We start from the raw sequence: 22,113 nt of genomic DNA, 5'->3' as shown, positions 1-22,113 counted from the left end.
CCGGCTCCCGGCCAGGGAGGCTGGAGGTCTGCAAAGGGCCTGCAGGGACGGGAGCCGCCTGCCTTGAGGCAGGGAGGGCCCTTGGAGCTGAGCTGCGGCAGCGTGTGGGGCTGGTGCTGCCAGGGCAGTGGGCTCTGCCCAGAGGCAGCTCAGCCGGGCTCTGCTGCCAGGGCTGAGAGACCGTCCCGGCCCGGCTGGCAGGGGCCAGGTGCAGGCAGAGGGAGCCCTGCAGCCCCCGCTGGGCCGTGGAAGGACAAAGGGAGAGGCAGGAGTCGGGTGCAGGACTGTTTTATTGCAGTGCAGGAGAGCAGGTAGTGGAGGAAGACAGAGAACGGGAGAGGCAGGAGGCTTGTCCCCTGGGGCTGCAAGAGGGCTGTTCCTTCAGGCTTCTGGCAGGTGGTGGCTGTTCCCGAGACAAGCAAGTGGCCTGTGGGAGGAGGGTGGAATCTTGCATGTGGGCATGGGCAGAGTGGAGAGAGGGGACGGAGAGGAGGTGTGAGGTTGAGTCAGAGCAGGAGCTCTGGGGTTCTCGGGGCGGGACCTAGCAGGGCCCGCAGGTGTCCCAGATCTTCTTGCTGTAGCGGGGCAGGACGTAAGGGCTGAGGGCGGGAGAAGCGTAGGGTCTGCCAAAGGTGCAGAGGCCCCCCGCGGCCTGGGTGGCCCCGGCGCCGTAGAGGCCCCCCAGCCCCAGGGATCCCCCAAAGGCGGGTGCTCCGGAGGAGCCCACCACGGCTTGCTGGGGGAAGGAGCTGAGGATGGGGCCGGGGAAGGTGACGACGACTGGGGGCGGCTGGATGAAGGCCGAGGAGTCGGGGCACTGGCGGGCGCACAGCTCGTTGCAGCTCTCAGCGATGGGCTGGGGGACGGCAACGCTGGTCTTTGGTGGGCACAGGTCGTAGCAAGACATCTTGGCGTGAGATGCGAGAGAGCTGAGCCTGGAAGAGAGGGCCCCAAAATCGGTGTCAAGAGCAGGAGCTGGAGGGAGGGTCCCGAGCCACCGCCTTGCCCGCACTGCCTGCCGCTTGCCCTTTGCCCAGCCAGCCCCACTGGGCGCCCTGCTCTCCACAGCCCTGCCCTCGCCCTCTCTGCACACACAGAGGCCACCCCAGCCCTCCGCGAGAACCCTTGCAGGGCCTGGCTCCGAGCGTCCCGGCCACGGGGCTCCTTCCTCCTCCCGCAGTGGCTCGGCCCGCCCTGGCCACCCCAGGATGTTGCCAGCTCGCCCGCTGCCCTCAGGGCTCTCCTGCCCAGGGAGGGAGGCCCCACGCTGGCCCCCGCCACAGGGGGGCACAGACCCACTGGCACCCACCTACCCTTTTCCTGAGCAGAGCGAGGCAGGAGCGGCGGATGCCAGCGCTCGCCCAGGGCCGCGCTTTTATGCCGGGCCGGCGAGGCGGGGAGGAGCAGGCGGCGCAGGGGGCACGTGGGGCACGGCGGCCGAGCCCCTGCCTCCTCCCTGCCTGGCACGGGGCTCTTTTGCTGACGCCGTTGCCTCCACAGCCCCAACGCGCTCTATCAGCCCCTGCAATTAATTACCCCTTGGGTGCTTGCCAGCTGCCACCTCATGGGCCAAATTGGCCCCGCTGTCTTTTCATTATCTCGGGCTGGAAGCGGGCACGGCCAGTGACAAAGGCTGACTGCAAGTGCCCTGCGTGCCACAGCTCTTTGCCAAGGGCTTGGTCTCGGGGCAGCCACATGCCTTCTCTAGAGAGCCCCGGGGATGACCAGGGTCCCGCTGCTGGCCTTGCAGGTGATGACGTACAGCGTGTGGCCATTCTCTCCAGAGGCGCGAGGTTACGAAATGCCAAATCAAAGGCACTCCTCTCAGCACTGCCTGCTCAGCACATGCATCGCTTGCCAGCCCGACGCAGCCGGCCTCCAGCTGCCTCCAGGCGCTGGCCAGCAACCCCCTGCCAATCTGGGGGCACAGGGAGCCCTCCCTCGTGCTGTTCCCCGGGTGCATAGTGCAAGGAGCACAGACCCCACCTGGGACCATGCAGCACAGGCTCGTGGCGGCCCTGCCCCAGCTCCCGCGCTCCCTTGCAGGTGTCCCCGGTGCCCCGCGTCCGGGGGAGATTGCTGCTGGGCTTTAGCCCACCGGGCGGAAAGGGGAGTCAAGCAGGGAAGCGGCATGTGCTGGTGTGGCGAGGGGACGCTGACTCAGGAGGGGCAGGAGCCACACAGCCCCATGATGGTGGCTGACGGATGGCAGGAGGGAGTGCCGCCTCTGCAGATTGGCCCAGGTGGTGCTGAGCAATGCCGGGGCTGCTATAAAAGCTCTGCCTCTGCCGGGCTCTGCCATCCACTGCTCTGGCTGCCTTCTCCTCAGGGAACAGGGTAAGTCGCTGAGCGCTTCTCCTCCTTGCCCACTGGCAGGCCACAGCACCTCTGCCTTGGGCGCTCCCCCCTGCTGCTGTCTTGCTGCAACCTCTACCCTCTTGCAGAGCACCCTCCCATCTCACGCCAAGATGTCTTGCTACGACCTGTGCCCACCAAAGACCAGCGTTGCCGTCCCCCAGCCCATCGCTGAGAGCTGCAACGAGCTGTGCGCCCGCCAGTGCCCCGACTCCTCGGCCTTCATCCAGCCGCCCCCAGTCGTCGTCACCTTCCCCGGCCCCATCCTCAGCTCCTTCCCCCAGCAAGCCGTGGTGGGCTCCTCCGGAGCACCCGCCTTTGGGGGCTCCCTGGGGCTGGGGGGCCTCTACGGCGCCGGGGCCACCCAGGCCGCGGGGGGCCTCTGCACCTTTGGCAGACCCTACGCTTCTCCCGCCCTCAGCCCTTACGTCCTGCCCCGCTACAGCAAGAAGATCTGGGACACCTGCGGGCCCTGCTAGGTCCAGCCCCGAGAACCCCAGGCACTCTCCTCGGCCCCTAAATGCCAATTCCAGCAGTGCCAAAGCCAGCAGCACCCGTGCCGGGCTGAGCTGGCAGGCACGGGGCACTGAGGAGTGCTGGGCAGCCACAGCCAACGCCTGGGCAGCTGCCAGTGCCATCGCACACCCTCCACCCTTCCCTGCACCAAGGGGACGTGTGGAGGGAGAGACGATGCTCTGGAGAAGACCCCTCTGCCAGCCGCAGCACATGGCAACCAGCCTCTCTGGGTCTGACCCAGCACCATCTCTCTGACAATGCCTCCTGCCCCTCTGGGCACAATAAAGATTTCCTGCATCCAAGTCCTGTCTCCCTCCCTCCTTGTCCCCCCGGTCGGGATGACCTGGGTGCCTGGCAGGTGTGGTCTTGAGGTGCCTGGAGGAAGTGAGAGGGGGTGGTGTTGGGAGAGGGAGGCTGCAGGCACGGGAGCCAGAGCCTTTGGGTGGGCTTGCACCCAAAGGAGCTGGGGAAAGGGCAGCGGGCCGAGAGCAGGACAGGCGCTGGCAGCACACCTTTGCCTGCCCTTCTCAGCCTGACAGCGGCACCAGTTCCGCCAGGTCCCTCAGCTCCACAGCAGCACGGCAGCATCTCCAGGCCAGGTCCCTGCAGAGGAGGCTGGAGCAGAGCCAGCGTTGAAGCCCGTGCCCGGGAAATGTCAGTGGGTGACTGGAGAGCAGCTTGTCAGCAAAGGCCCTGGCAGTGCCAGGGGACACCAAGGTGAGCATCAGCTGCCAATGTGCCTTGGGCCAAAGGTGCCCAGGGCTGGTGACTGGAAGGTGGAAGGAGGGCATCCTTGCCTTCCACTCAGCCCTGCTGAGGCCAGCCCACCACTGCTGTGTCCCCTGCCGGGCTCCCCAGCACAGGAGAGCCACGGGGCTTCAGCAAAGGGCCACACGCAGCTGCTGGAAGAATGGGGAGACTGTGTCCTCTGATGCAAGCCTGATGCATCAGGGGGGACTGCTGCTGCTGCTGGTGCCCAGGAGGCTCAGGGGGCTCTCACCGATGAGCACACAGCCCTGATGTTAAGGTGTAATGATGTCGGAGCCAGGCTCCTTTCAGAGGCAGGGCTCCAGTGGCAGGACCAGAGGCAACGGGCACCAGCTGAAACACAGGAGGCTCTGCTTCCAAACTGCCAAGACACGGCTGTGGCAGCTGGCTCTGGGTGCCCCTGCTTGAGCTGGCAGCATGACAAAATGCCCTGCAGAAGCTCTTGCCAAAGGGAGCAGGCCGTGCTTTCGGAAGGGACGGGTGTGCGAGTGTGTCAGAGAAATGAGGAGCACCGAGTAGTGGGGGGGGGGGGCTGAGAAGCAGAAAGGGAAGTAAAAGGGGAAGAGATGGGTGAAAAGGGGGGGACGGGGAAAAGGGAAAGAGAGAGAAAAGAAAGTGGAATTGGTAGAAGGAGAGGCTAGGGAAGGAGAAAAGAGCAAGGGAAGCGGCGTTTCCAAAGAGCGAGGGCTCTTTTTCCTTTCCCTCTCCCGGGAAGCCTTGCCGGCCTCTCCCGCAGAGCTGGGGAGGTACAAAGGGGCCGGGAGCATGGCACCCATCGCTCCTGATTGGCTCCAAGGCCAGGGGACGGTCCGGCTCCCGGCCAGGGAGGCTGGAGGTCTGCAAAGGGCCTGCAGGGACGGGAGCCGCCTGCCTTGAGGCAGGGAGGGCCCTTGGAGCTGAGCTGCGGCAGCGTGTGGGGCTGGTGCTGCCAGGGCAGTGGGCTCTGCCCAGAGGCAGCTCAGCCGGGCTCTGCTGCCAGGGCTGAGAGACCGTCCCGGCCCGGCTGGCAGGGGCCAGGTGCAGGCAGAGGGAGCCCTGCAGCCCCCGCTGGGCCGTGGAAGGACAAAGGGAGAGGCAGGAGTCGGGTGCAGGACTGTTTTATTGCAGTGCAGGAGAGCAGGTAGTGGAGGAAGACAGAGAACGGGAGAGGCAGGAGGCTTGTCCCCTGGGGCTGCAAGAGGGCTGTTCCTTCAGGCTTCTGGCAGGTGGTGGCTGTTCCCGAGACAAGCAAGTGGCCTGTGGGAGGAGGGTGGAATCTTGCATGTGGGCATGGGCAGAGTGGAGAGAGGGGACGGAGAGGAGGTGTGAGGTTGAGTCAGAGCAGGAGCTCTGGGGTTCTCGGGGCTGGACCTAGCAGGGCCCGCAGGTGTCCCAGATCTTCTTGCTGTAGCGGGGCAGGACGTAAGGGCTGAGGGCGGGAGAAGCGTAGGGTCTGCCAAAGGTGCAGAGGCCCCCCGCGGCCTGGGTGGCCCCGGCGCCGTAGAGGCCCCCCAGCCCCAGGGAGCCCCCAAAGGCGGGTGCTCCGGAGGAGCCCACCACGGCTTGCTGGGGGAAGGAGCTGAGGATGGGGCCGGGGAAGGTGACGACGACTGGGGGCGGCTGGATGAAGGCCGAGGAGTCGGGGCACTGGCGGGCGCACAGCTCGTTGCAGCTCTCAGCGATGGGCTGGGGGACGGCAACGCTGGTCTTTGGTGGGCACAGGTCGTAGCAAGACATCTTGGCGTGAGATGCGAGAGAGCTGAGCCTGGAAGAGAGGGCCCCAAAATCAGGTGTCAAGAGCCAGGAGCTGGAGGGAGGGTCCCGAGCCACCGCCTTGCCCGCACTGCCTGCCGCTTGCCCTTTGCCCAGCCAGCCCCACTGGGCGCCCTGCTCTCCACAGCCCTGCCCTCGCCCTCTCTGCACACACAGAGGCCACCCCAGCCCTCCGCGAGAACCCTTGCAGGGCCTGGCTCCGAGCGTCCCGGCCACGGGGCTCCTTCCTCCTCCCGCAGTGGCTCGGCCCGCCCTGGCCACCCCAGGATGTTGCCAGCTCGCCCGCTGCCCTCAGGGCTCTCCTGCCCAGGGAGGGAGGCCCCACGCTGGCCCCCGCCACAGGGGGGCACAGACCCACTGGCACCCACCTACCCTTTTCCTGAGCAGAGCGAGGCAGGAGCGGCGGATGCCAGCGCTCGCCCAGGGCCGCGCTTTTATGCCGGGCCGGCGAGGCGGGGAGGAGCAGGCGGCGCAGGGGGCACGTGGGGCACGGCGGCCGAGCCCCTGCCTCCTCCCTGCCTGGCACGGGGCTCTTTTGCTGACGCCGTTGCCTCCACAGCCCCAACGCGCTCTATCAGCCCCTGCAATTAATTACCCCTTGGGTGCTTGCCAGCTGCCACCTCATGGGCCAAATTGGCCCCGCTGTCTTTTCATTATCTCGGGCTGGAAGCGGGCACGGCCAGTGACAAAGGCTGACTGCAAGTGCCCTGCGTGCCACAGCTCTTTGCCAAGGGCTTGGTCTCGGGGCAGCCACATGCCTTCTCTAGAGAGCCCCGGGGATGACCAGGGTCCCGCTGCTGGCCTTGCAGGTGATGACGTACAGCGTGTGGCCATTCTCTCCAGAGGCGCGAGGTTACGAAATGCCAAATCAAAGGCACTCCTCTCAGCACTGCCTGCTCAGCACATGCATCGCTTGCCAGCCCGACGCAGCCGGCCTCCAGCTGCCTCCAGGCGCTGGCCAGCAACCCCTGCCAATCTGGGGGCACAGGGAGCCCTCCCTCGTGCTGTTCCCCGGGTGCATAGTGCAAGGAGCACAGACCCCACCTGGGACCATGCAGCACAGGCTCGTGGCGGCCCTGCCCCAGCTCCCGCGCTCCCTTGCAGGTGTCCCCGGTGCCCCGCGTCCGGGGGAGATTGCTGCTGGGCTTTAGCCCACCGGGCGGAAAGGGGAGTCAAGCAGGGAAGCGGCATGTGCTGGTGTGGCGAGGGGACGCTGACTCAGGGAGGGGCAGGAGCCACACAGCCCCATGATGGTGGCTGACGGATGGCAGGAGGGAGTGCCGCCTCTGCAGATTGGCCCAGGTGGTGCTGAGCAATGCCGGGGCTGCTATAAAAGCTCTGCCTCTGCCGGGCTCTGCCATCCACTGCTCTGGCTGCCTTCTCCTCAGGGAACAGGGTAAGTCGCTGAGCGCTTCTCCTCCTTGCCCACTGGCAGGCCACAGCACCTCTGCCTTGGGCGCTCCCCCCTGCTGCTGTCTTGCTGCAACCTCTACCCTCTTGCAGAGCACCCTCCCATCTCACGCCAAGATGTCTTGCTACGACCTGTGCCCACCAAAGACCAGCGTTGCCGTCCCCCCAGCCCATCGCTGAGAGCTGCAACGAGCTGTGCGCCCGCCAGTGCCCCGACTCCTCGGCCTTCATCCAGCCGCCCCCAGTCGTCGTCACCTTCCCCGGCCCCATCCTCAGCTCCTTCCCCCAGCAAGCCGTGGTGGGCTCCTCCGGAGCACCCGCCTTTGGGGGCTCCCTGGGGCTGGGGGGCCTCTACGGCGCCGGGGCCACCCAGGCCGCGGGGGGGCCTCTGCACCTTTGGCAGACCCTACGCTTCTCCCGCCCTCAGCCCTTACGTCCTGCCCCGCTACAGCAAGAAGATCTGGGACACCTGCGGGCCCTGCTAGGTCCAGCCCCGAGAACCCCAGGCACTCTCCTCGGCCCCTAAATGCCAATTCCAGCAGTGCCAAAGCCAGCAGCACCCGTGCCGGGCTGAGCTGGCAGGCACGGGGCACTGAGGAGTGCTGGGCAGCCACAGCCAACGCCTGGGCAGCTGCCAGTGCCATCGCACACCCTCCACCCTTCCCTGCACCAAGGGGACGTGTGGAGGGAGAGACGATGCTCTGGAGAAGACCCCTCTGCCAGCCGCAGCACATGGCAACCAGCCTCTCTGGGTCTGACCCAGCACCATCTCTCTGACAATGCCTCCTGCCCCTCTGGGCACAATAAAGATTTCCTGCATCCAAGTCCTGTCTCCCTCCCTCCTTGTCCCCCGGTCGGGATGACCTGGGTGCCTGGCAGGTGTGGTCTTGAGGTGCCTGGAGGAAGTGAGAGGGGGTGGTGTTGGGAGAGGGAGGCTGCAGGCACGGGAGCCAGAGCCTTTGGGTGGGCTTGCACCCAAAGGAGCTGGGGAAAGGGCAGCGGGCCGAGAGCAGGACAGGCGCTGGCAGCACACCTTTGCCTGCCCTTCTCAGCCTGACAGCGGCACCAGTTCCGCCAGGTCCCTCAGCTCCACAGCAGCACGGCAGCATCTCCAGGCCAGGTCCCTGCAGAGGAGGCTGGAGCAGAGCCAGCGTTGAAGCCCGTGCCCGGGAAATGTCAGTGGGTGACTGGAGAGCAGCTTGTCAGCAAAGGCCCTGGCAGTGCCAGGGGACACCAAGGTGAGCATCAGCTGCCAATGTGCCTTGGGCCAAAGGTGCCCAGGGCTGGTGACTGGAAGGTGGAAGGAGGGCATCCTTGCCTTCCACTCAGCCCTGCTGAGGCCAGCCCACCACTGCTGTGTCCCCTGCCGGGCTCCCCAGCACAGGAGAGCCACGGGGCTTCAGCAAAGGGCCACACGCAGCTGCTGGAAGAATGGGGAGACTGTGTCCTCTGATGCAAGCCTGATGCATCAGGGGGGACTGCTGCTGCTGCTGGTGCCCAGGAGGCTCAGGGGGCTCTCACCGATGAGCACACAGCCCTGATGTTAAGGTGTAATGATGTCGGAGCCAGGCTCCTTTCAGAGGCAGGGCTCCAGTGGCAGGACCAGAGGCAACGGGCACCAGCTGAAACACAGGAGGCTCTGCTTCCAAACTGCCAAGACACGGCTGTGGCAGCTGGCTCTGGGTGCCCCTGCTTGAGCTGGCAGCATGACAAAATGCCCTGCAGAAGCTCTTGCCAAAGGGAGCAGGCCGTGCTTTCGGAAGGGACGGGTGTGCGAGTGTGTCAGAGAAATGAGGAGCACCGAGTAGTGGGGGGGGGGGGCTGAGAAGCAGAAAGGGAAGTAAAAGGGGAAGAGATGGGTGAAAAGGGGGGGACGGGGAAAAGGGAAAGAGAGAGAAAAGAAAGTGGAATTGGTAGAAGGAGAGGCTAGGGAAGGAGAAAAGAGCAAGGGAAGCGGCGTTTCCAAAGAGCGAGGGCTCTTTTTCCTTTCCCTCTCCCGGGAAGCCTTGCCGGCCTCTCCCGCAGAGCTGGGGAGGTACAAAGGGGCCGGGAGCATGGCACCCATCGCTCCTGATTGGCTCCAAGGCCAGGGGACGGTCCGGCTCCCGGCCAGGGAGGCTGGAGGTCTGCAAAGGGCCTGCAGGGACGGGAGCCGCCTGCCTTGAGGCAGGGAGGGCCCTTGGAGCTGAGCTGCGGCAGCGTGTGGGGCTGGTGCTGCCAGGGCAGTGGGCTCTGCCCAGAGGCAGCTCAGCCGGGCTCTGCTGCCAGGGCTGAGAGACCGTCCCGGCCCGGCTGGCAGGGGCCAGGTGCAGGCAGAGGGAGCCCTGCAGCCCCCGCTGGGCCGTGGAAGGACAAAGGGAGAGGCAGGAGTCGGGTGCAGGACTGTTTTATTGCAGTGCAGGAGAGCAGGTAGTGGAGGAAGACAGAGAACGGGAGAGGCAGGAGGCTTGTCCCCTGGGGCTGCAAGAGGGCTGTTCCTTCAGGCTTCTGGCAGGTGGTGGCTGTTCCCGAGACAAGCAAGTGGCCTGTGGGAGGAGGGTGGAATCTTGCATGTGGGCATGGGCAGAGTGGAGAGAGGGGACGGAGAGGAGGTGTGAGGTTGAGTCAGAGCAGGAGCTCTGGGGTTCTCGGGGCTGGACCTAGCAGGGCCCGCAGGTGTCCCAGATCTTCTTGCTGTAGCGGGGCAGGACGTAAGGGCTGAGGGCGGGAGAAGCGTAGGGTCTGCCAAAGGTGCAGAGGCCCCCCGCGGCCTGGGTGGCCCCGGCGCCGTAGAGGCCCCCCAGCCCCAGGGAGCCCCCAAAGGCGGGTGCTCCGGAGGAGCCCACCACGGCTTGCTGGGGGAAGGAGCTGAGGATGGGGCCGGGGAAGGTGACGACGACTGGGGGCGGCTGGATGAAGGCCGAGGAGTCGGGGCACTGGCGGGCGCACAGCTCGTTGCAGCTCTCAGCGATGGGCTGGGGGACGGCAACGCTGGTCTTTGGTGGGCACAGGTCGTAGCAAGACATCTTGGCGTGAGATGCGAGAGAGCTGAGCCTGGAAGAGAGGGCCCCAAAATCAGGTGTCAAGAGCCAGGAGCTGGAGGGAGGGTCCCGAGCCACCGCCTTGCCCGCACTGCCTGCCGCTTGCCCTTTGCCCAGCCAGCCCCACTGGGCGCCCTGCTCTCCACAGCCCTGCCCTCGCCCTCTCTGCACACACAGAGGCCACCCCAGCCCTCCGCGAGAACCCTTGCAGGGCCTGGCTCCGAGCGTCCCGGCCACGGGGCTCCTTCCTCCTCCCGCAGTGGCTCGGCCCGCCCTGGCCACCCCAGGATGTTGCCAGCTCGCCCGCTGCCCTCAGGGCTCTCCTGCCCAGGGAGGGAGGCCCCACGCTGGCCCCCGCCACAGGGGGGCACAGACCCACTGGCACCCACCTACCCTTTTCCTGAGCAGAGCGAGGCAGGAGCGGCGGATGCCAGCGCTCGCCCAGGGCCGCGCTTTTATGCCGGGCCGGCGAGGCGGGGAGGAGCAGGCGGCGCAGGGGGCACGTGGGGCACGGCGGCCGAGCCCCTGCCTCCTCCCTGCCTGGCACGGGGCTCTTTTGCTGACGCCGTTGCCTCCACAGCCCCAACGCGCTCTATCAGCCCCTGCAATTAATTACCCCTTGGGTGCTTGCCAGCTGCCACCTCATGGGCCAAATTGGCCCCGCTGTCTTTTCATTATCTCGGGCTGGAAGCGGGCACGGCCAGTGACAAAGGCTGACTGCAAGTGCCCTGCGTGCCACAGCTCTTTGCCAAGGGCTTGGTCTCGGGGCAGCCACATGCCTTCTCTAGAGAGCCCCGGGGATGACCAGGGTCCCGCTGCTGGCCTTGCAGGTGATGACGTACAGCGTGTGGCCATTCTCTCCAGAGGCGCGAGGTTACGAAATGCCAAATCAAAGGCACTCCTCTCAGCACTGCCTGCTCAGCACATGCATCGCTTGCCAGCCCGACGCAGCCGGCCTCCAGCTGCCTCCAGGCGCTGGCCAGCAACCCCTGCCAATCTGGGGGCACAGGGAGCCCTCCCTCGTGCTGTTCCCCGGGTGCATAGTGCAAGGAGCACAGACCCCACCTGGGACCATGCAGCACAGGCTCGTGGCGGCCCTGCCCCAGCTCCCGCGCTCCCTTGCAGGTGTCCCCGGTGCCCCGCGTCCGGGGGAGATTGCTGCTGGGCTTTAGCCCACCGGGCGGAAAGGGGAGTCAAGCAGGGAAGCGGCATGTGCTGGTGTGGCGAGGGGACGCTGACTCAGGGAGGGGCAGGAGCCACACAGCCCCATGATGGTGGCTGACGGATGGCAGGAGGGAGTGCCGCCTCTGCAGATTGGCCCAGGTGGTGCTGAGCAATGCCGGGGCTGCTATAAAAGCTCTGCCTCTGCCGGGCTCTGCCATCCACTGCTCTGGCTGCCTTCTCCTCAGGGAACAGGGTAAGTCGCTGAGCGCTTCTCCTCCTTGCCCACTGGCAGGCCACAGCACCTCTGCCTTGGGCGCTCCCCCCTGCTGCTGTCTTGCTGCAACCTCTACCCTCTTGCAGAGCACCCTCCCATCTCACGCCAAGATGTCTTGCTACGACCTGTGCCCACCAAAGACCAGCGTTGCCGTCCCCCAGCCCATCGCTGAGAGCTGCAACGAGCTGTGCGCCCGCCAGTGCCCCGACTCCTCGGCCTTCATCCAGCCGCCCCCAGTCGTCGTCACCTTCCCCGGCCCCATCCTCAGCTCCTTCCCCCAGCAAGCCGTGGTGGGCTCCTCCGGAGCACCCGCCTTTGGGGGCTCCCTGGGGCTGGGGGGCCTCTACGGCGCCGGGGCCACCCAGGCCGCGGGGGGCCTCTGCACCTTTGGCAGACCCTACGCTTCTCCCGCCCTCAGCCCTTACGTCCTGCCCCGCTACAGCAAGAAGATCTGGGACACCTGCGGGCCCTGCTAGGTCCAGCCCCGAGAACCCCAGAGCTCCTGCTCTGACTCAACCTCACACCTCCTCTCCGTCCCCTCTCTCCACTCTGCCCATGCCCACATGCAAGATTCCACCCTCCTCCCACAGGCCACTTGCTTGTCTCGGGAACAGCCACCACCTGCCAGAAGCCTGAAGGAACAGCCCTCTTGCAGCCCCAGGGGACAAGCCTCCTGCCTCTCCCGTTCTCTGTCTTCCTCCACTACCTGCTCTCCTGCACTGCAATAAAACAGTCCTGCACCCGACTCCTGCCTCTCCCTTTGTCCTTCCACGGCCCAGCGGGGGCTGCAGGGCTCCCTCTGCCTGCACCTGGCCCCTGCCAGCCGGGCCGGGACGGTCTCTCAGCCCTGGCAGCAGAGCCCGGCTGAGCTGCCTCTGGGCAGAGCCCACTGCCCTGGCAGCACCAGCCCCACACGCTGCCGCAGCTCAGCTCCAAGGGCCCTCCCTGCCTCAAGGCAGGCGGCTCCCGTCCCTGCAGACCCTTTGCAGACCTCCAGCCTCCCTGGCCGGGAGCCGGACCGTCCCCTGGCCTTGGAGCCAATCAGGAGCGATGGGTGCCATGCTCCCGGCCCCTTTGTACCTCCCCAGCTCTGCGGGAGAGGCCGGCAAGGCTTCCCGGGAGAGGGAAAGGAAAAAGAGCCCTCGCTCTTTGGAAACGCCGCTTCCCTTGCTCTTTTCTCCTTCCCTAGCCTCTCCTTCTACCAATTCCACTTTCTTTTCTCTCTCTTTCCCTTTTCCCCGTCCCCCCCTTTTCACCCATCTCTTCCCCTTTTACTTCCCTTTCTGCTTCTCAGCCCCCCCCCCCACTACTCGGTGCTCCTCATTTCTCTGACACACTCGCACACACTCGCACACCCGTCCCTTCCGAAAGCACGGCCTGCTCCCTTTGGCAAGAGCTTCTGCAGGGCATTTTGTCATGCTGCCAGCTCAAGCAGGGGCACCCAGAGCCAGCTGCCACAGCCGTGTCTTGGCAGTTTGGAAGCAGAGCCTCCTGTGTTTCAGCTGGTGCCCGTTGCCTTTGGTCCTGCCACTGGCGCCACTCAGTTTTTGTTATCACCAACTAGTAGGAAATGCTTTCAGATTATGTGCTAATACCATTAAGGTAAAGCAATAATTAGAGGTTTTCAGTGACATCCTTGAGTAACCGATGTAATAAACTCCCTCCATTTCTTTTACTCCTCTATAACACTAGACACCGGTGGAAGGGGTATGTCTATGAACTATCTTGTAATCAGACATGAGCTCACCCTGAACAGGCACCTAGCCCAGATGGAAACTATGTAATCTTGTTAGCTGGTTGTTAAGAGCTCTCATCAATCTTGTTATCTTGGGCTAGGCTCGTGGTGTCTGACACAATACACATCTAATGTCGTGCTGCTGGATACCTGCCTGACACTGCTGGGTTGGAGGAGCAGGAGAAATTTGGTAGCTGGAGATTAGGAGTTCAGTTGTGATCATGTATGAGCTCATTGAAGCCCCTTAAGGACTGACATTGAGTGCAGGGGCCCTAGTGTTGAGCAGAAGAGAAATGGAGAGGAAACCAGGCACCCACATGTTAGAAAGTTGACCCAGGAGCTACCTCAGGCTGGGGGCAAAGAGGACTTTTCTCAGCACAAGAGAGGTGCCTGAGCCAAGCAGATGCAAGGCTGGTGTGACACAAGCCAGGAGTTTGGCTGCAGAGTCATTGCCTCAAGCTGTGTGAGGGTGGAGAGCAGCAGCAGGGACAGAGACCAGTTTCCCTGTGCCCAAAAGGCAGGAAGGAGCCTTTCTCCTCCACCTCAGCTGCTTTGGCTCCTCACACATCCCAGGCACTCAAGGGGCAAGGTCTGGGCTCTGCAAGCTCCAGTACTTTCCTAGACCCCTCCAGACCTCTCCCAGAACCATGAGGGCAGACAGTGTCAGGGCAGGGAAGATGGAGAGAATGGAGAATCTTTCAGTCAAGGGCTTTTTTGGTCTTAAATATTCTCAGTGAGTATTTTTAATGGGTAAAAATAGAATAGTATTTTCTTAAAATAAATTCAAGATTTGTGAGTATCACAGACTAAATTCCATTTTGGTCTGCTGCTATTTATGGCACACAACCATCTGATGTATCCAGTTACATTTGAGGTTGGAAGGAACACTGAAATTACCTGTTAAACTCAGACTTGCTATCCCATGGGACTGACAGAGGCTTGAGAACAAGATTTACATTCATGCAGGGAGCTTTTCTTTGAGACACCCTCAGACAGAGAGGTAAATCTTCTGTAATGCAATTGTTTGTATTCTTTTTACTTCTCCCAGATGACTTAGATTCAGCCAAAACTTCCCTGAGGCAACTGTTATCACAGCAGTGAAAAACAAACAAAAAGGAGAGGTAGTGCTTGACCTTTGTCAGATACCAATCTTAAAAATCACTTCCCATTGTTTACCCTTTGCCTACTGTTCCTTTTCAGAATATGCCTTGACAGAACTTCGGGCCACATCTTTTTACTTTGTCTTTGAACACAGTTTGATGTTTTCTAATACATCATTTGGGAAGATGTAAAATCAAAAAGAATTTTAGCACTTAATTAACTAGAAGAAGAAAAAAAATTGGACTAACTACAGCTATCATAGAATCATAGAATATTAGGGGTTGGAAGAGACCACTAGAGATCTAACTCCCCTTCCACAGCAGGATAATCCAGGGCAGGGCACATAGGAACACATCCAGGTGGGTTTGGAAAGTCTCCAGAGAAGGAGACTCCACAGCCTTTCTGGAAAACCTGGTCCAGTGCTCCCAGAAAAGAAGTTTCTCATCATATTGAGGTGGAACTTCCTATGTTCTAGCTAAAATCCATTATTCCTTGGTTTTGGGCACCACTGAAAAGAGATCTGCCCCTTCCTCTTGATACCCACCCCTCAGATATTTATAGATGCTAATAAGATCCCCTCTTAGTCTTCTCAAGGCTAAGCAGCCCCAGTTCTCTCAGTATTTCTTCATAGGAGAGATGCTCAAGTCCCTTAATCATCCTCACAGCTCTCTGTTGGACTCTTTCCAGTAGATCCCTGTCTCTCTTCCCTCTCCTCTCTCCTAATAAGAGTAATCAGTGTAGGCAGAGATAATTTCAGACCAGTAGCAATGCAAGAACGGGAAGAGAGGTTTCTTAGCTGCAGGACTGTGCGTGTGCCCAAAGGCAGCTCAGCTGGGCTCTGCTGGGGCTGAGAAACTGCCCTGGCCCAGCTGGTGGGGGGCAGGTGCAGACCACATTGTTGGGCCTTGAAAGGACAAACGGACAGGCAGGAGTTGGATGCAGAATTGTTTTATTGCAGTGCAGGAGAGCAGCCAGTGGAGGAAGACACAGAATGGAAGAGGCTTGTCCCTTCGGGCTTCAAGAGGGCTGTTCCTTCAGGTTTCTCCCAGGTGGTGGAAGTTTCAAGAAGAAGAAAGGGTCCTCTGTGATGGTGGTGAACTTACACATTTGGCCACCGGCAGGGGCAAGGGTAAGAAGAAACAAATAGAGAAGGAAATGAAAAGTGTAATTTATAAAGCTGTTCTCACTCCACTGTATCAAGTGGAAGTCTTCGATGCTCTGCCTCTTAACTCAGGACCCTCAGCTGAGGATCAAGATGCATTTTCCAGATCTTCTTTCATCAAGGGATATCTCAGTAGGATTTAGCAGGGCCCACAGCTGCCACGGCGGTTCCTGCTGTACTGGGAGGACAGAGGGCTGCAGGAGCCAGACCCATAGGATCTACCATAGCCATACAGGCCCCTGTAACCCAGGGAGGATCCCCCAGAGCCCCAGCCCCCATATCCCCCAAGACCTCCATAGCCCAGGGAGGAGCCTCCATATCCCCCCAGACCTCCATAGCCCAGAGAGGAACCCCCAGATCCATACAGACCCCCATAGCCCAGGGATCCCCCATAGCCCCCAAGGACAGGTGCTCCAGAGGATCCTACAACTGAATCCTGAGGGAAGGAGCTGAGGATGGGACCAGGGAAGGTAACAACAACTGGGGGGGGCTGGATCACAGTTGTGGAGTCAGGGCACTGACGGACACATGGTTCATTCCCGCTGTCAGCAAGGGGCTGGGGGCGGCTGATGGACAGGTCATAGCAAGACATCTTGCAGGGATGGAGGTCAATCTGCAAGAGGTGATTTTACCAAGTACAAGGTATTATTTACATGCATTAAAAGTGCTATAGAGTTCACTGACAAGAATGCTTTGAAGTACACCAATTTACCGATATCTTTTACAAATGAAAATTGAAGCAGAACAGTGAAATTATTTGCTCAGATGCTTTTGTGAGTCAGTGGATCAACAAAGATAAGGTCTCCCAGCATAGGGTATGTCGTTATGCATGATTTCATTGCTCTTAAGTCTTCATTCCCACTGATCTCCTTTATGCTGAGCTTTGTGAGAACAAGGATTATAAGTCATTATCTATTCAAATTTTCTCAGTAACTTGTTTGATGGGACCATTACCAGGGTATTGCAAAAAACTATTATCCCAAATTTCCAAACATTCAAGGCAAAAAGATATTTACAACTAGCTAAACAATACAGTGGTTTGATTCTGGGCTCTGAAATCTTTTGAAAAAATCTCAGCCCAAAAAGACTTGACCCCATTGATATGAAAAACCCATTGTTTCCTTTGTTGGCTCCTTACATTCCCTCCACAACATCTCTTTCTCTTGATTAAATAAATCTCTTGTAGAGCATTTTCAGTAGCTTTCAGTTCTTCTGTGTCCCAGTCTACTAAGCCAGTGCCCCATCTCTGCTCCAGTTAATATAAAAACATTTTGAGTGATCTGTAATAGAATAAACTGGAGATAATGGAAACTCTGCTTCTAAGCTTGGCATTACTCTGTGAACCATGAAGATTTAACTTTTTCAAATAGCTTCCTGTTACCCATATAAACAGAGAAGAGGAAACCATTTTGAAAGAGTCGCATCATTTCTTCAGCTGTTGGAACAGAACTAACAATGAACTTAATTTTCTGCCATATCAAGAAATTTTTCAGTTGCTTTGAAATTAAATGCCAACCCTGAATGCAGAGAACAACTGCCCATAACACATTTAGTCAGTTTTGCAAGCTTTGTCTTTTCAGTGCATTTTACTCACTAGTTCCTAATAAAAGAGACCATCCTAGATTAAATTGTATTGCAAAGAGCTATTCCTATAGTTGTAAAGAGAAGATTCAGACTTACCCAATTAGCTGAGAAGAGCGAGTGAAGGAAAGATTGGAAGAACCCTGAGTAGAGAGAGCTTTTATACAGTTCAGACTGCCTGAGGGATGAGAGGCTGGTTTCATGAATGTGGATCTAAGTAGTTGACACGGCACATTTTTTGTATTGATAGCTCTGCAAAGTGATGAAATTGTTTCATTGTGTTTTTGTTTATTACTTGATTTCAATTATCATGTAATGTAACACACATATTACATCACACATAGGTTCTTTCATCTAAAAAAGTGATGGCTGAAATTAGTATCAGTTTTTCTGTCCTGAGTTGCCCCATGTAGTAAGCTACTTATGCCTAAATATTCTTCTTTTGCTGTCTTTTATGACAATCATATTTGAACATTTGTCAGAAATAGACTGCTGTGTGGGGTTTCTTTCAAAGTCCTTTATGTAAGTTTTCTCTCTTAAAGATAAAAGCCTCAGGAAGATGGGCAATATTTTTTGTGTGCTGAGGTTTATTCCTGAGATGGAATCCATGGAGGATTCTCAGTACTCTCTGAATCAAATTATATTGTGAGCATTCCCAGGCACAGAATGGCAGACATCCAAAACAGGATTAGTTTTTCTCTGTCCCTCAGACTACAGATTAAATCTGAATTTAGCTCCCCAAGATATCTGTGTTTTTAATACTCACAAAGGAAACCCTCAAATAATCGAAGTGTATGCTGAATTAATATCTAATATTGTGATTTCCTGAGCTAGCCGTGTCTTTTTGTAAAAGGTATGAGTCTGAATCATGGGTCATCTACCACCACAACCTGTGACTCCTTGAATGCTTCTCTCAGTGCTGCCTCTGTACAATCCTAAACATCCACTGGACTGACTCCGTGACACATAGAATCAGTCTGAAGGAGAAAAGACAACACAGAAAGAACTGTGCCTTGGCTGTCCCATCACAGCAGACTTTCTGCTGTGCATTGGCCTTTTCAGCCACCAACACGCTTGCAGCAAGAGTGGGGAGAGCCCTTCTTAAATCTTCATTTGGGAAGCCAAGCCATGGTAATATGTAAGAAGCCCTGAATTTAACTGTATTAGGAAAAAAAAACACAACCAACCAAAGAAAAAACGAACGCCTTTCTTCTTTGAAAGGAAGAAGAGAGCTGAGAAGTGGGATTTCAGAGTAACAGAGCAAGTCACAGTCTAATAGCATTAACAGCTCAGTGGATCCATCCCAGAATATGCAATTCTTACTGGAGTAAGAGCCATTTGCTTGTCTTATAGGTTTTATTTCTGCCCTTCTTCAGGCATGTCTGCAGATGCCCCTTGGCTGTTCAAAACTGCTGAGACCTTCTGCTTAAATCAAAGTCCATTCTCAGGTGTTAAAGGATTTCTACAGCTCCTATTTCACTTGCATATACAGGAAATAAAAGACACCTTGAAGTGTCATTAAAGTGACATCAGTGAATATCTGAAATCCTAAGCAGTCAGAGATACTCAAAACTTTCATCTTGGTTTGATCCACAAGTTTGAGAGGGTACATTTTCTTGAACTTTCCCTTAATTTTTAGCTTGCTCCTCAGGAGTCCTTGATCCCGGTCTACAACTTACCTTGCAGCTAACCCCATCATTGGTGGCATCTTTCTGTACAGAGCAATTGTAAGATGGAAATTCACTGTGCAAGGCAAATGCTGACTTTTGCTGAGGTTTCTTTCTTTGTCTATGCCATTATTGTAATACTATATCATTAGCATTTATCATAATCATCAACGTGGTTATCTTCAAACCACATATTATTTCTCAATTATGAGCTTTTCCAAACCTGGAGATATGTGCGGAGATTTCCTGAGCTGTAATGAAAAAAAAACATCTCAAAATTTTACAAGAACATTCCAAGGGATTTTCAAGTGCCTCATGAAAACCCATTACTGTGTCATAATTATATAAAAAGTGTGCCTTGTTGCACACACCCCACTATTATGAGATTATCACATTAAAATAGGTGAGTTAAGATTACCTGGATCTTTCTCATAGTCAGTTTGTTGTTTATAACATTTTCTTGACCTTCCTTTCCTTGATTTAAAACAAAATAAATCTATCTCCTCTTTTATTAAAGAGTACGTTGCTCCAGAAACAGAAATCTGCTCATTTTAACTGAACTATCAGCAAAAACAAAACAAAAAAACCCTAAACCAGGGTACAATGAGGTCTGTTTTCATTGTGTCAAGGCTGGAATGCCTTTCAGAAGTTGTGTCTCATTGCCTGATCTACTTTTTTCACTTGGTCTTATGCTCCTGTCTCTTTAACACTCAACAATAGGAGGAGAAAACACAATAAAATATAAAGAAAAGCAAAGATCCGTGAAAAATCAGCTTCCATACACTTGTGAATGTCAGCTGTAATATTTCTCTGCTTCTGGGACTGAAAGACAACCTAGTACAGAACCATCCAAAAGCCTTTAAAAGATGCTTTTGATTACTGTGCTTGCCTTGCATTGAGTAGTTGGAGGCAAAAGTGCTAAGCTTGCACGAAGGTGTTTTTATCCTTGTTACTCAATTTTGTCTGTTGATTACACCAAAAGATCTGTTGCTGGACAAAAGAAGTGGATGTACTCCTGTGATCCTAATAATCCAAGACTTCAATGAATTGAGTCAGCTTATTTCCTCCCCTAATGTTAAAGAGAGCAGTGGAATAACAAAAAACAATCCCACGCATACGGCCTGGAGACAATACAGAGGTTGTTGGTGGCATGTGCGTGTCACACTATGTGTGGGTTTGAAGTGTCTGCAATGCACATGCAATAAGTAAAAACCATTTCAGCACTTTGAGAAACTACGTGTCCTACAATTTGGGGTTGGTACCCAATTATGAAGTCAGGTATCGGATGCCTAATGTCCTCCAGGCAATCATCAGAGCTGTATAAAAGCTCTCTGCATCAGGTCTTTCTATCCACTTCTCTCACCTTACTCGCCTTTGTGAAGCAGGTAGGTTGGATTTTGCTCAAACTTTGCTAAACTTAACTTGCTGTCAAGAACTCTTTGATATTTAACTTAGGACCCAAGTCCTCTTCTGTTGCTGCCAGTGATAGGTAGATTGTTTGCAGCTAGAAATAAAAGGTTTGGTTCCTCATTTGTTACCAGGCCCTGTAAAGATAGGCTCTACAAAAGGGATAGTTTGAATCTCAAACTTGCAACATTTTAAAACTTCAAAGAATTCCTTGACTATTTTAGCAGATAGAGTATTTTCATGTAAGTGGTTGTCTATAGCTGCAATTAACAGAGTTCTGATGTTTTTTTTAACAAAGATCAAACTTATTAAGCAGAAACCATCAATTAATAACAATGTAGCATTATGAAAATTAATGCATCTGGAAACAAAGGTACAATTGAGAAGTGCCTGAATTTATCTTACTGAAGTCAAAACTATCTTCCCGATTGCAGTGCTAGAAATAATAGCAATAGAAAATATGTTTCCTTTCCAGATTTATTGGTGATACCCTCTTGGACTGTTTCAGCCCAGCCTCATGTTTAGAATTTCTTTATTGTTAACATAAATGACCATGTTTTACAGACTAACTTCCCTCCATCCCTGCAAGATGTCTTGCTATGACCTGGCCTCCACCTCTGCCTGCGGCATCGTCCGCCCCCAGCCCCTGGCTAACAGCGGGAACGAGCCCTGCGTCCGCCAGTGCCCTGACTCCACAACTCTGATCCAGCCACCTCCAGTCGTTGTCACCTTCCCCGGCCCCATCCTCAGCTCCTTCCCCCAAGATTCTGTTGTGGGATCCTCTGGAGCTCCCATCCTTGGGGGCTATGGGGGTCTGGGGAGTTATGGATCTTCCCTGGGCTATGGGGGTCTGGGGGGTTATGGTGGCCTGGGGGGCTATGGAGGTCTTGGGGGCTATGGGGGCTCCTCCTTGGGCTATGGAGGTCTGTATGGCTATGGAGGCTCCTCCCTCAACTATGGGGGATCCTCTCTGGGCTATGGTGGCCATTATGGCTATGGTAGATCTTACAGTTCTGGTTCTTGCAGCCCTTACTCCTACCGCTACAGCAGGAATCGCCGTGGCAGCTGTGGTCCCTGCTAAATCTCAAACTAAAATCCCAAGTGAGGTACAGCTGACAAATGAAACATGATGGTTTCATAGCTAAAGAGGTCTGAACCTCCACTGCTCTGTTCTAAGATCGCAGAGCTGTATCTCTTCAGCCCCTTTTGAAATTCTCCAAATTTGTACTTTCAGTTTCTGCCTCAACCTTTCTCCCTTTACATTTTCTTATTTTCTGGAGTAAACATGTAACAAAGTTGCTTGAAATTGTTCCCATTGGTTCAACTGAACAGCTAAGAAGACAGATAGTCAATCCCATGTGAATGCTTCCTTGGCTTTTAAACAGCTATGTACACCTTGAAGGCTGTGAAAATGTATTTCTTTTCTCACTGTCATTAAAAGTTTATTGCATTGAAGTTGCCATGTTCTGGTGGGTTTTTTCTCATGTTTTCACTGTTGTTATTTGCTTTGGGAGAAGTCTAAACTGTGTAGATGAATATCCTGCCCCCAAAATCATGGATCTCAAGTGGACAAAAGCAGTGTGAAGCCCTCAGCTCAGAGGGAACTACTGTCCTGCCCTTCTCATTTTTCATTTGAAGATTATAGAAATTTTTAAATCAATCTGGCTTCTTGGTTGTACACCCACTGATTACAGATGAGTAGTGGTAGAGAAAGAAAAGCAATTTTAAACTCTTTCCTGAAAACATTAGACTTCAGTAGAAGTTTCTTTCAGGTAAATCTTTGATCAATCTCTTTGAACTTCAGGCTCTCAAATACTTAAACTCTGTCCCCACTAATAGTTTCTGCAGAAAGTTGATTTGATTTAATTTACTGTCAAATCCTTAAGGAAAGTTTCCTGGGCCAGACAGTAGAACTTAAAGCTGAAGTGTGGGTAATCATCTTTCTGTTTAATCATGAAGTCTAAGGCTTGAAATATATTTTCTGATGGAAAAACACCTACTCCATGCAGCTGCCCTTCATTCAACTACATCAGCAAGAAAAGCTGGAGCAGATAGAACAGGGTTATGGTGTCTGGAAGCTTCAAATGCAGACAAACTCATAACCTCAGCATTGTTGTTGTGTTTCCCAATTGCTTCTGCATGGGAAGTTCTCCCAACAGAAACTTCCACTTCCAGCAGCTCTGACTTTCAGGCTCTCCAAT

General features: G+C 56.0%; 8 protein-coding genes across 8 annotated transcripts; 4 read left to right on the top strand and 4 right to left on the bottom strand.

The window, feature by feature from the left end:
- Positions 1-274: 274 nt before the first annotated feature.
- On the bottom strand, positions 275-935 carry LOC139787885 (scale keratin-like). Its single transcript, XM_071727265.1, has one exon. The coding sequence runs from the start codon at positions 905-907 to the stop codon at positions 542-544; it is 366 nt and encodes a 121-aa protein (XP_071583366.1). The 5' UTR covers positions 908-935; the 3' UTR covers positions 275-541.
- A 1,305-nt stretch (positions 936-2,240) lies between these two features.
- On the top strand, positions 2,241-3,173 carry LOC139787884 (scale keratin-like). The gene is made up of 2 exons (XM_071727264.1): positions 2,241-2,337; positions 2,445-3,173. The coding sequence occupies exon 2, from the start codon at positions 2,469-2,471 to the stop codon at positions 2,832-2,834; it is 366 nt and encodes a 121-aa protein (XP_071583365.1). The 5' UTR covers positions 2,241-2,337; positions 2,445-2,468; the 3' UTR covers positions 2,835-3,173.
- Positions 3,174-4,722: 1,549 nt separating this feature from the next.
- Positions 4,723-5,383, bottom strand: LOC139787887 (scale keratin-like). Its single transcript, XM_071727266.1, has one exon. It carries the CDS (start codon positions 5,353-5,355, stop codon positions 4,990-4,992), a length of 366 nt encoding a protein of 121 aa, XP_071583367.1. The 5' UTR covers positions 5,356-5,383; the 3' UTR covers positions 4,723-4,989.
- A 1,185-nt stretch (positions 5,384-6,568) lies between these two features.
- On the top strand, positions 6,569-7,625 carry LOC139787888 (scale keratin-like). Its single transcript, XM_071727268.1, is given in 3 exon segments — positions 6,569-6,963; positions 6,965-7,180; positions 7,182-7,625. Coding segments are annotated over 3 exon segments (366 nt in total). The 5' UTR covers positions 6,569-6,918; the 3' UTR covers positions 7,287-7,625.
- Positions 7,626-9,173: 1,548 nt separating this feature from the next.
- LOC139787863 (scale keratin-like) lies at positions 9,174-9,834 on the bottom strand. The gene has a single exon (XM_071727226.1). It carries the CDS (start codon positions 9,804-9,806, stop codon positions 9,441-9,443), a length of 366 nt encoding a protein of 121 aa, XP_071583327.1. The 5' UTR covers positions 9,807-9,834; the 3' UTR covers positions 9,174-9,440.
- A 1,307-nt stretch (positions 9,835-11,141) lies between these two features.
- Positions 11,142-11,979, top strand: LOC139787864 (scale keratin-like). The gene is made up of 2 exons (XM_071727227.1): positions 11,142-11,238; positions 11,346-11,979. Exon 2 carries the CDS (start codon positions 11,370-11,372, stop codon positions 11,733-11,735), a length of 366 nt encoding a protein of 121 aa, XP_071583328.1. The 5' UTR covers positions 11,142-11,238; positions 11,346-11,369; the 3' UTR covers positions 11,736-11,979.
- A 3,048-nt stretch (positions 11,980-15,027) lies between these two features.
- Positions 15,028-17,036, bottom strand: LOC139787868 (scale keratin-like). Its single transcript, XM_071727231.1, has 2 exons — positions 16,938-17,036; positions 15,028-15,870 (listed from the first exon to the last, which is right to left on the bottom strand). Exon 2 carries the CDS (start codon positions 15,847-15,849, stop codon positions 15,397-15,399), a length of 453 nt encoding a protein of 150 aa, XP_071583332.1. The 5' UTR covers positions 15,850-15,870; positions 16,938-17,036; the 3' UTR covers positions 15,028-15,396.
- Positions 17,037-19,783: 2,747 nt separating this feature from the next.
- Positions 19,784-21,367, top strand: LOC139787859 (scale keratin-like). The gene is made up of 2 exons (XM_071727221.1): positions 19,784-19,890; positions 20,477-21,367. The coding sequence occupies exon 2, from the start codon at positions 20,502-20,504 to the stop codon at positions 20,991-20,993; it is 492 nt and encodes a 163-aa protein (XP_071583322.1). The 5' UTR covers positions 19,784-19,890; positions 20,477-20,501; the 3' UTR covers positions 20,994-21,367.
- Positions 21,368-22,113: the final 746 nt, after the last annotated feature.

Source organism: Heliangelus exortis, chromosome 27 (assembly GCF_036169615.1).
Source record: "Heliangelus exortis chromosome 27, bHelExo1.hap1, whole genome shotgun sequence".
NCBI lineage: Eukaryota > Metazoa > Chordata > Aves > Apodiformes > Trochilidae > Heliangelus > Heliangelus exortis.
This window is presented reverse-complemented; position numbering and strand designations above follow the sequence as displayed.

Coding starts and splice junctions, on each gene's coding strand:
- LOC139787885 (XM_071727265.1), bottom strand. CDS start 907: ATGTCTTGCTACGACCTGTGCCCACCAAAGACCAGCGTTGCCGTCCCC.
- LOC139787884 (XM_071727264.1), top strand. CDS start 2,469: ATGTCTTGCTACGACCTGTGCCCACCAAAGACCAGCGTTGCCGTCCCC.
- LOC139787887 (XM_071727266.1), bottom strand. CDS start 5,355: ATGTCTTGCTACGACCTGTGCCCACCAAAGACCAGCGTTGCCGTCCCC.
- LOC139787863 (XM_071727226.1), bottom strand. CDS start 9,806: ATGTCTTGCTACGACCTGTGCCCACCAAAGACCAGCGTTGCCGTCCCC.
- LOC139787864 (XM_071727227.1), top strand. CDS start 11,370: ATGTCTTGCTACGACCTGTGCCCACCAAAGACCAGCGTTGCCGTCCCC.
- LOC139787868 (XM_071727231.1), bottom strand. CDS start 15,849: ATGTCTTGCTATGACCTGTCCATCAGCCGCCCCCAGCCCCTTGCTGAC.
- LOC139787859 (XM_071727221.1), top strand. CDS start 20,502: ATGTCTTGCTATGACCTGGCCTCCACCTCTGCCTGCGGCATCGTCCGC.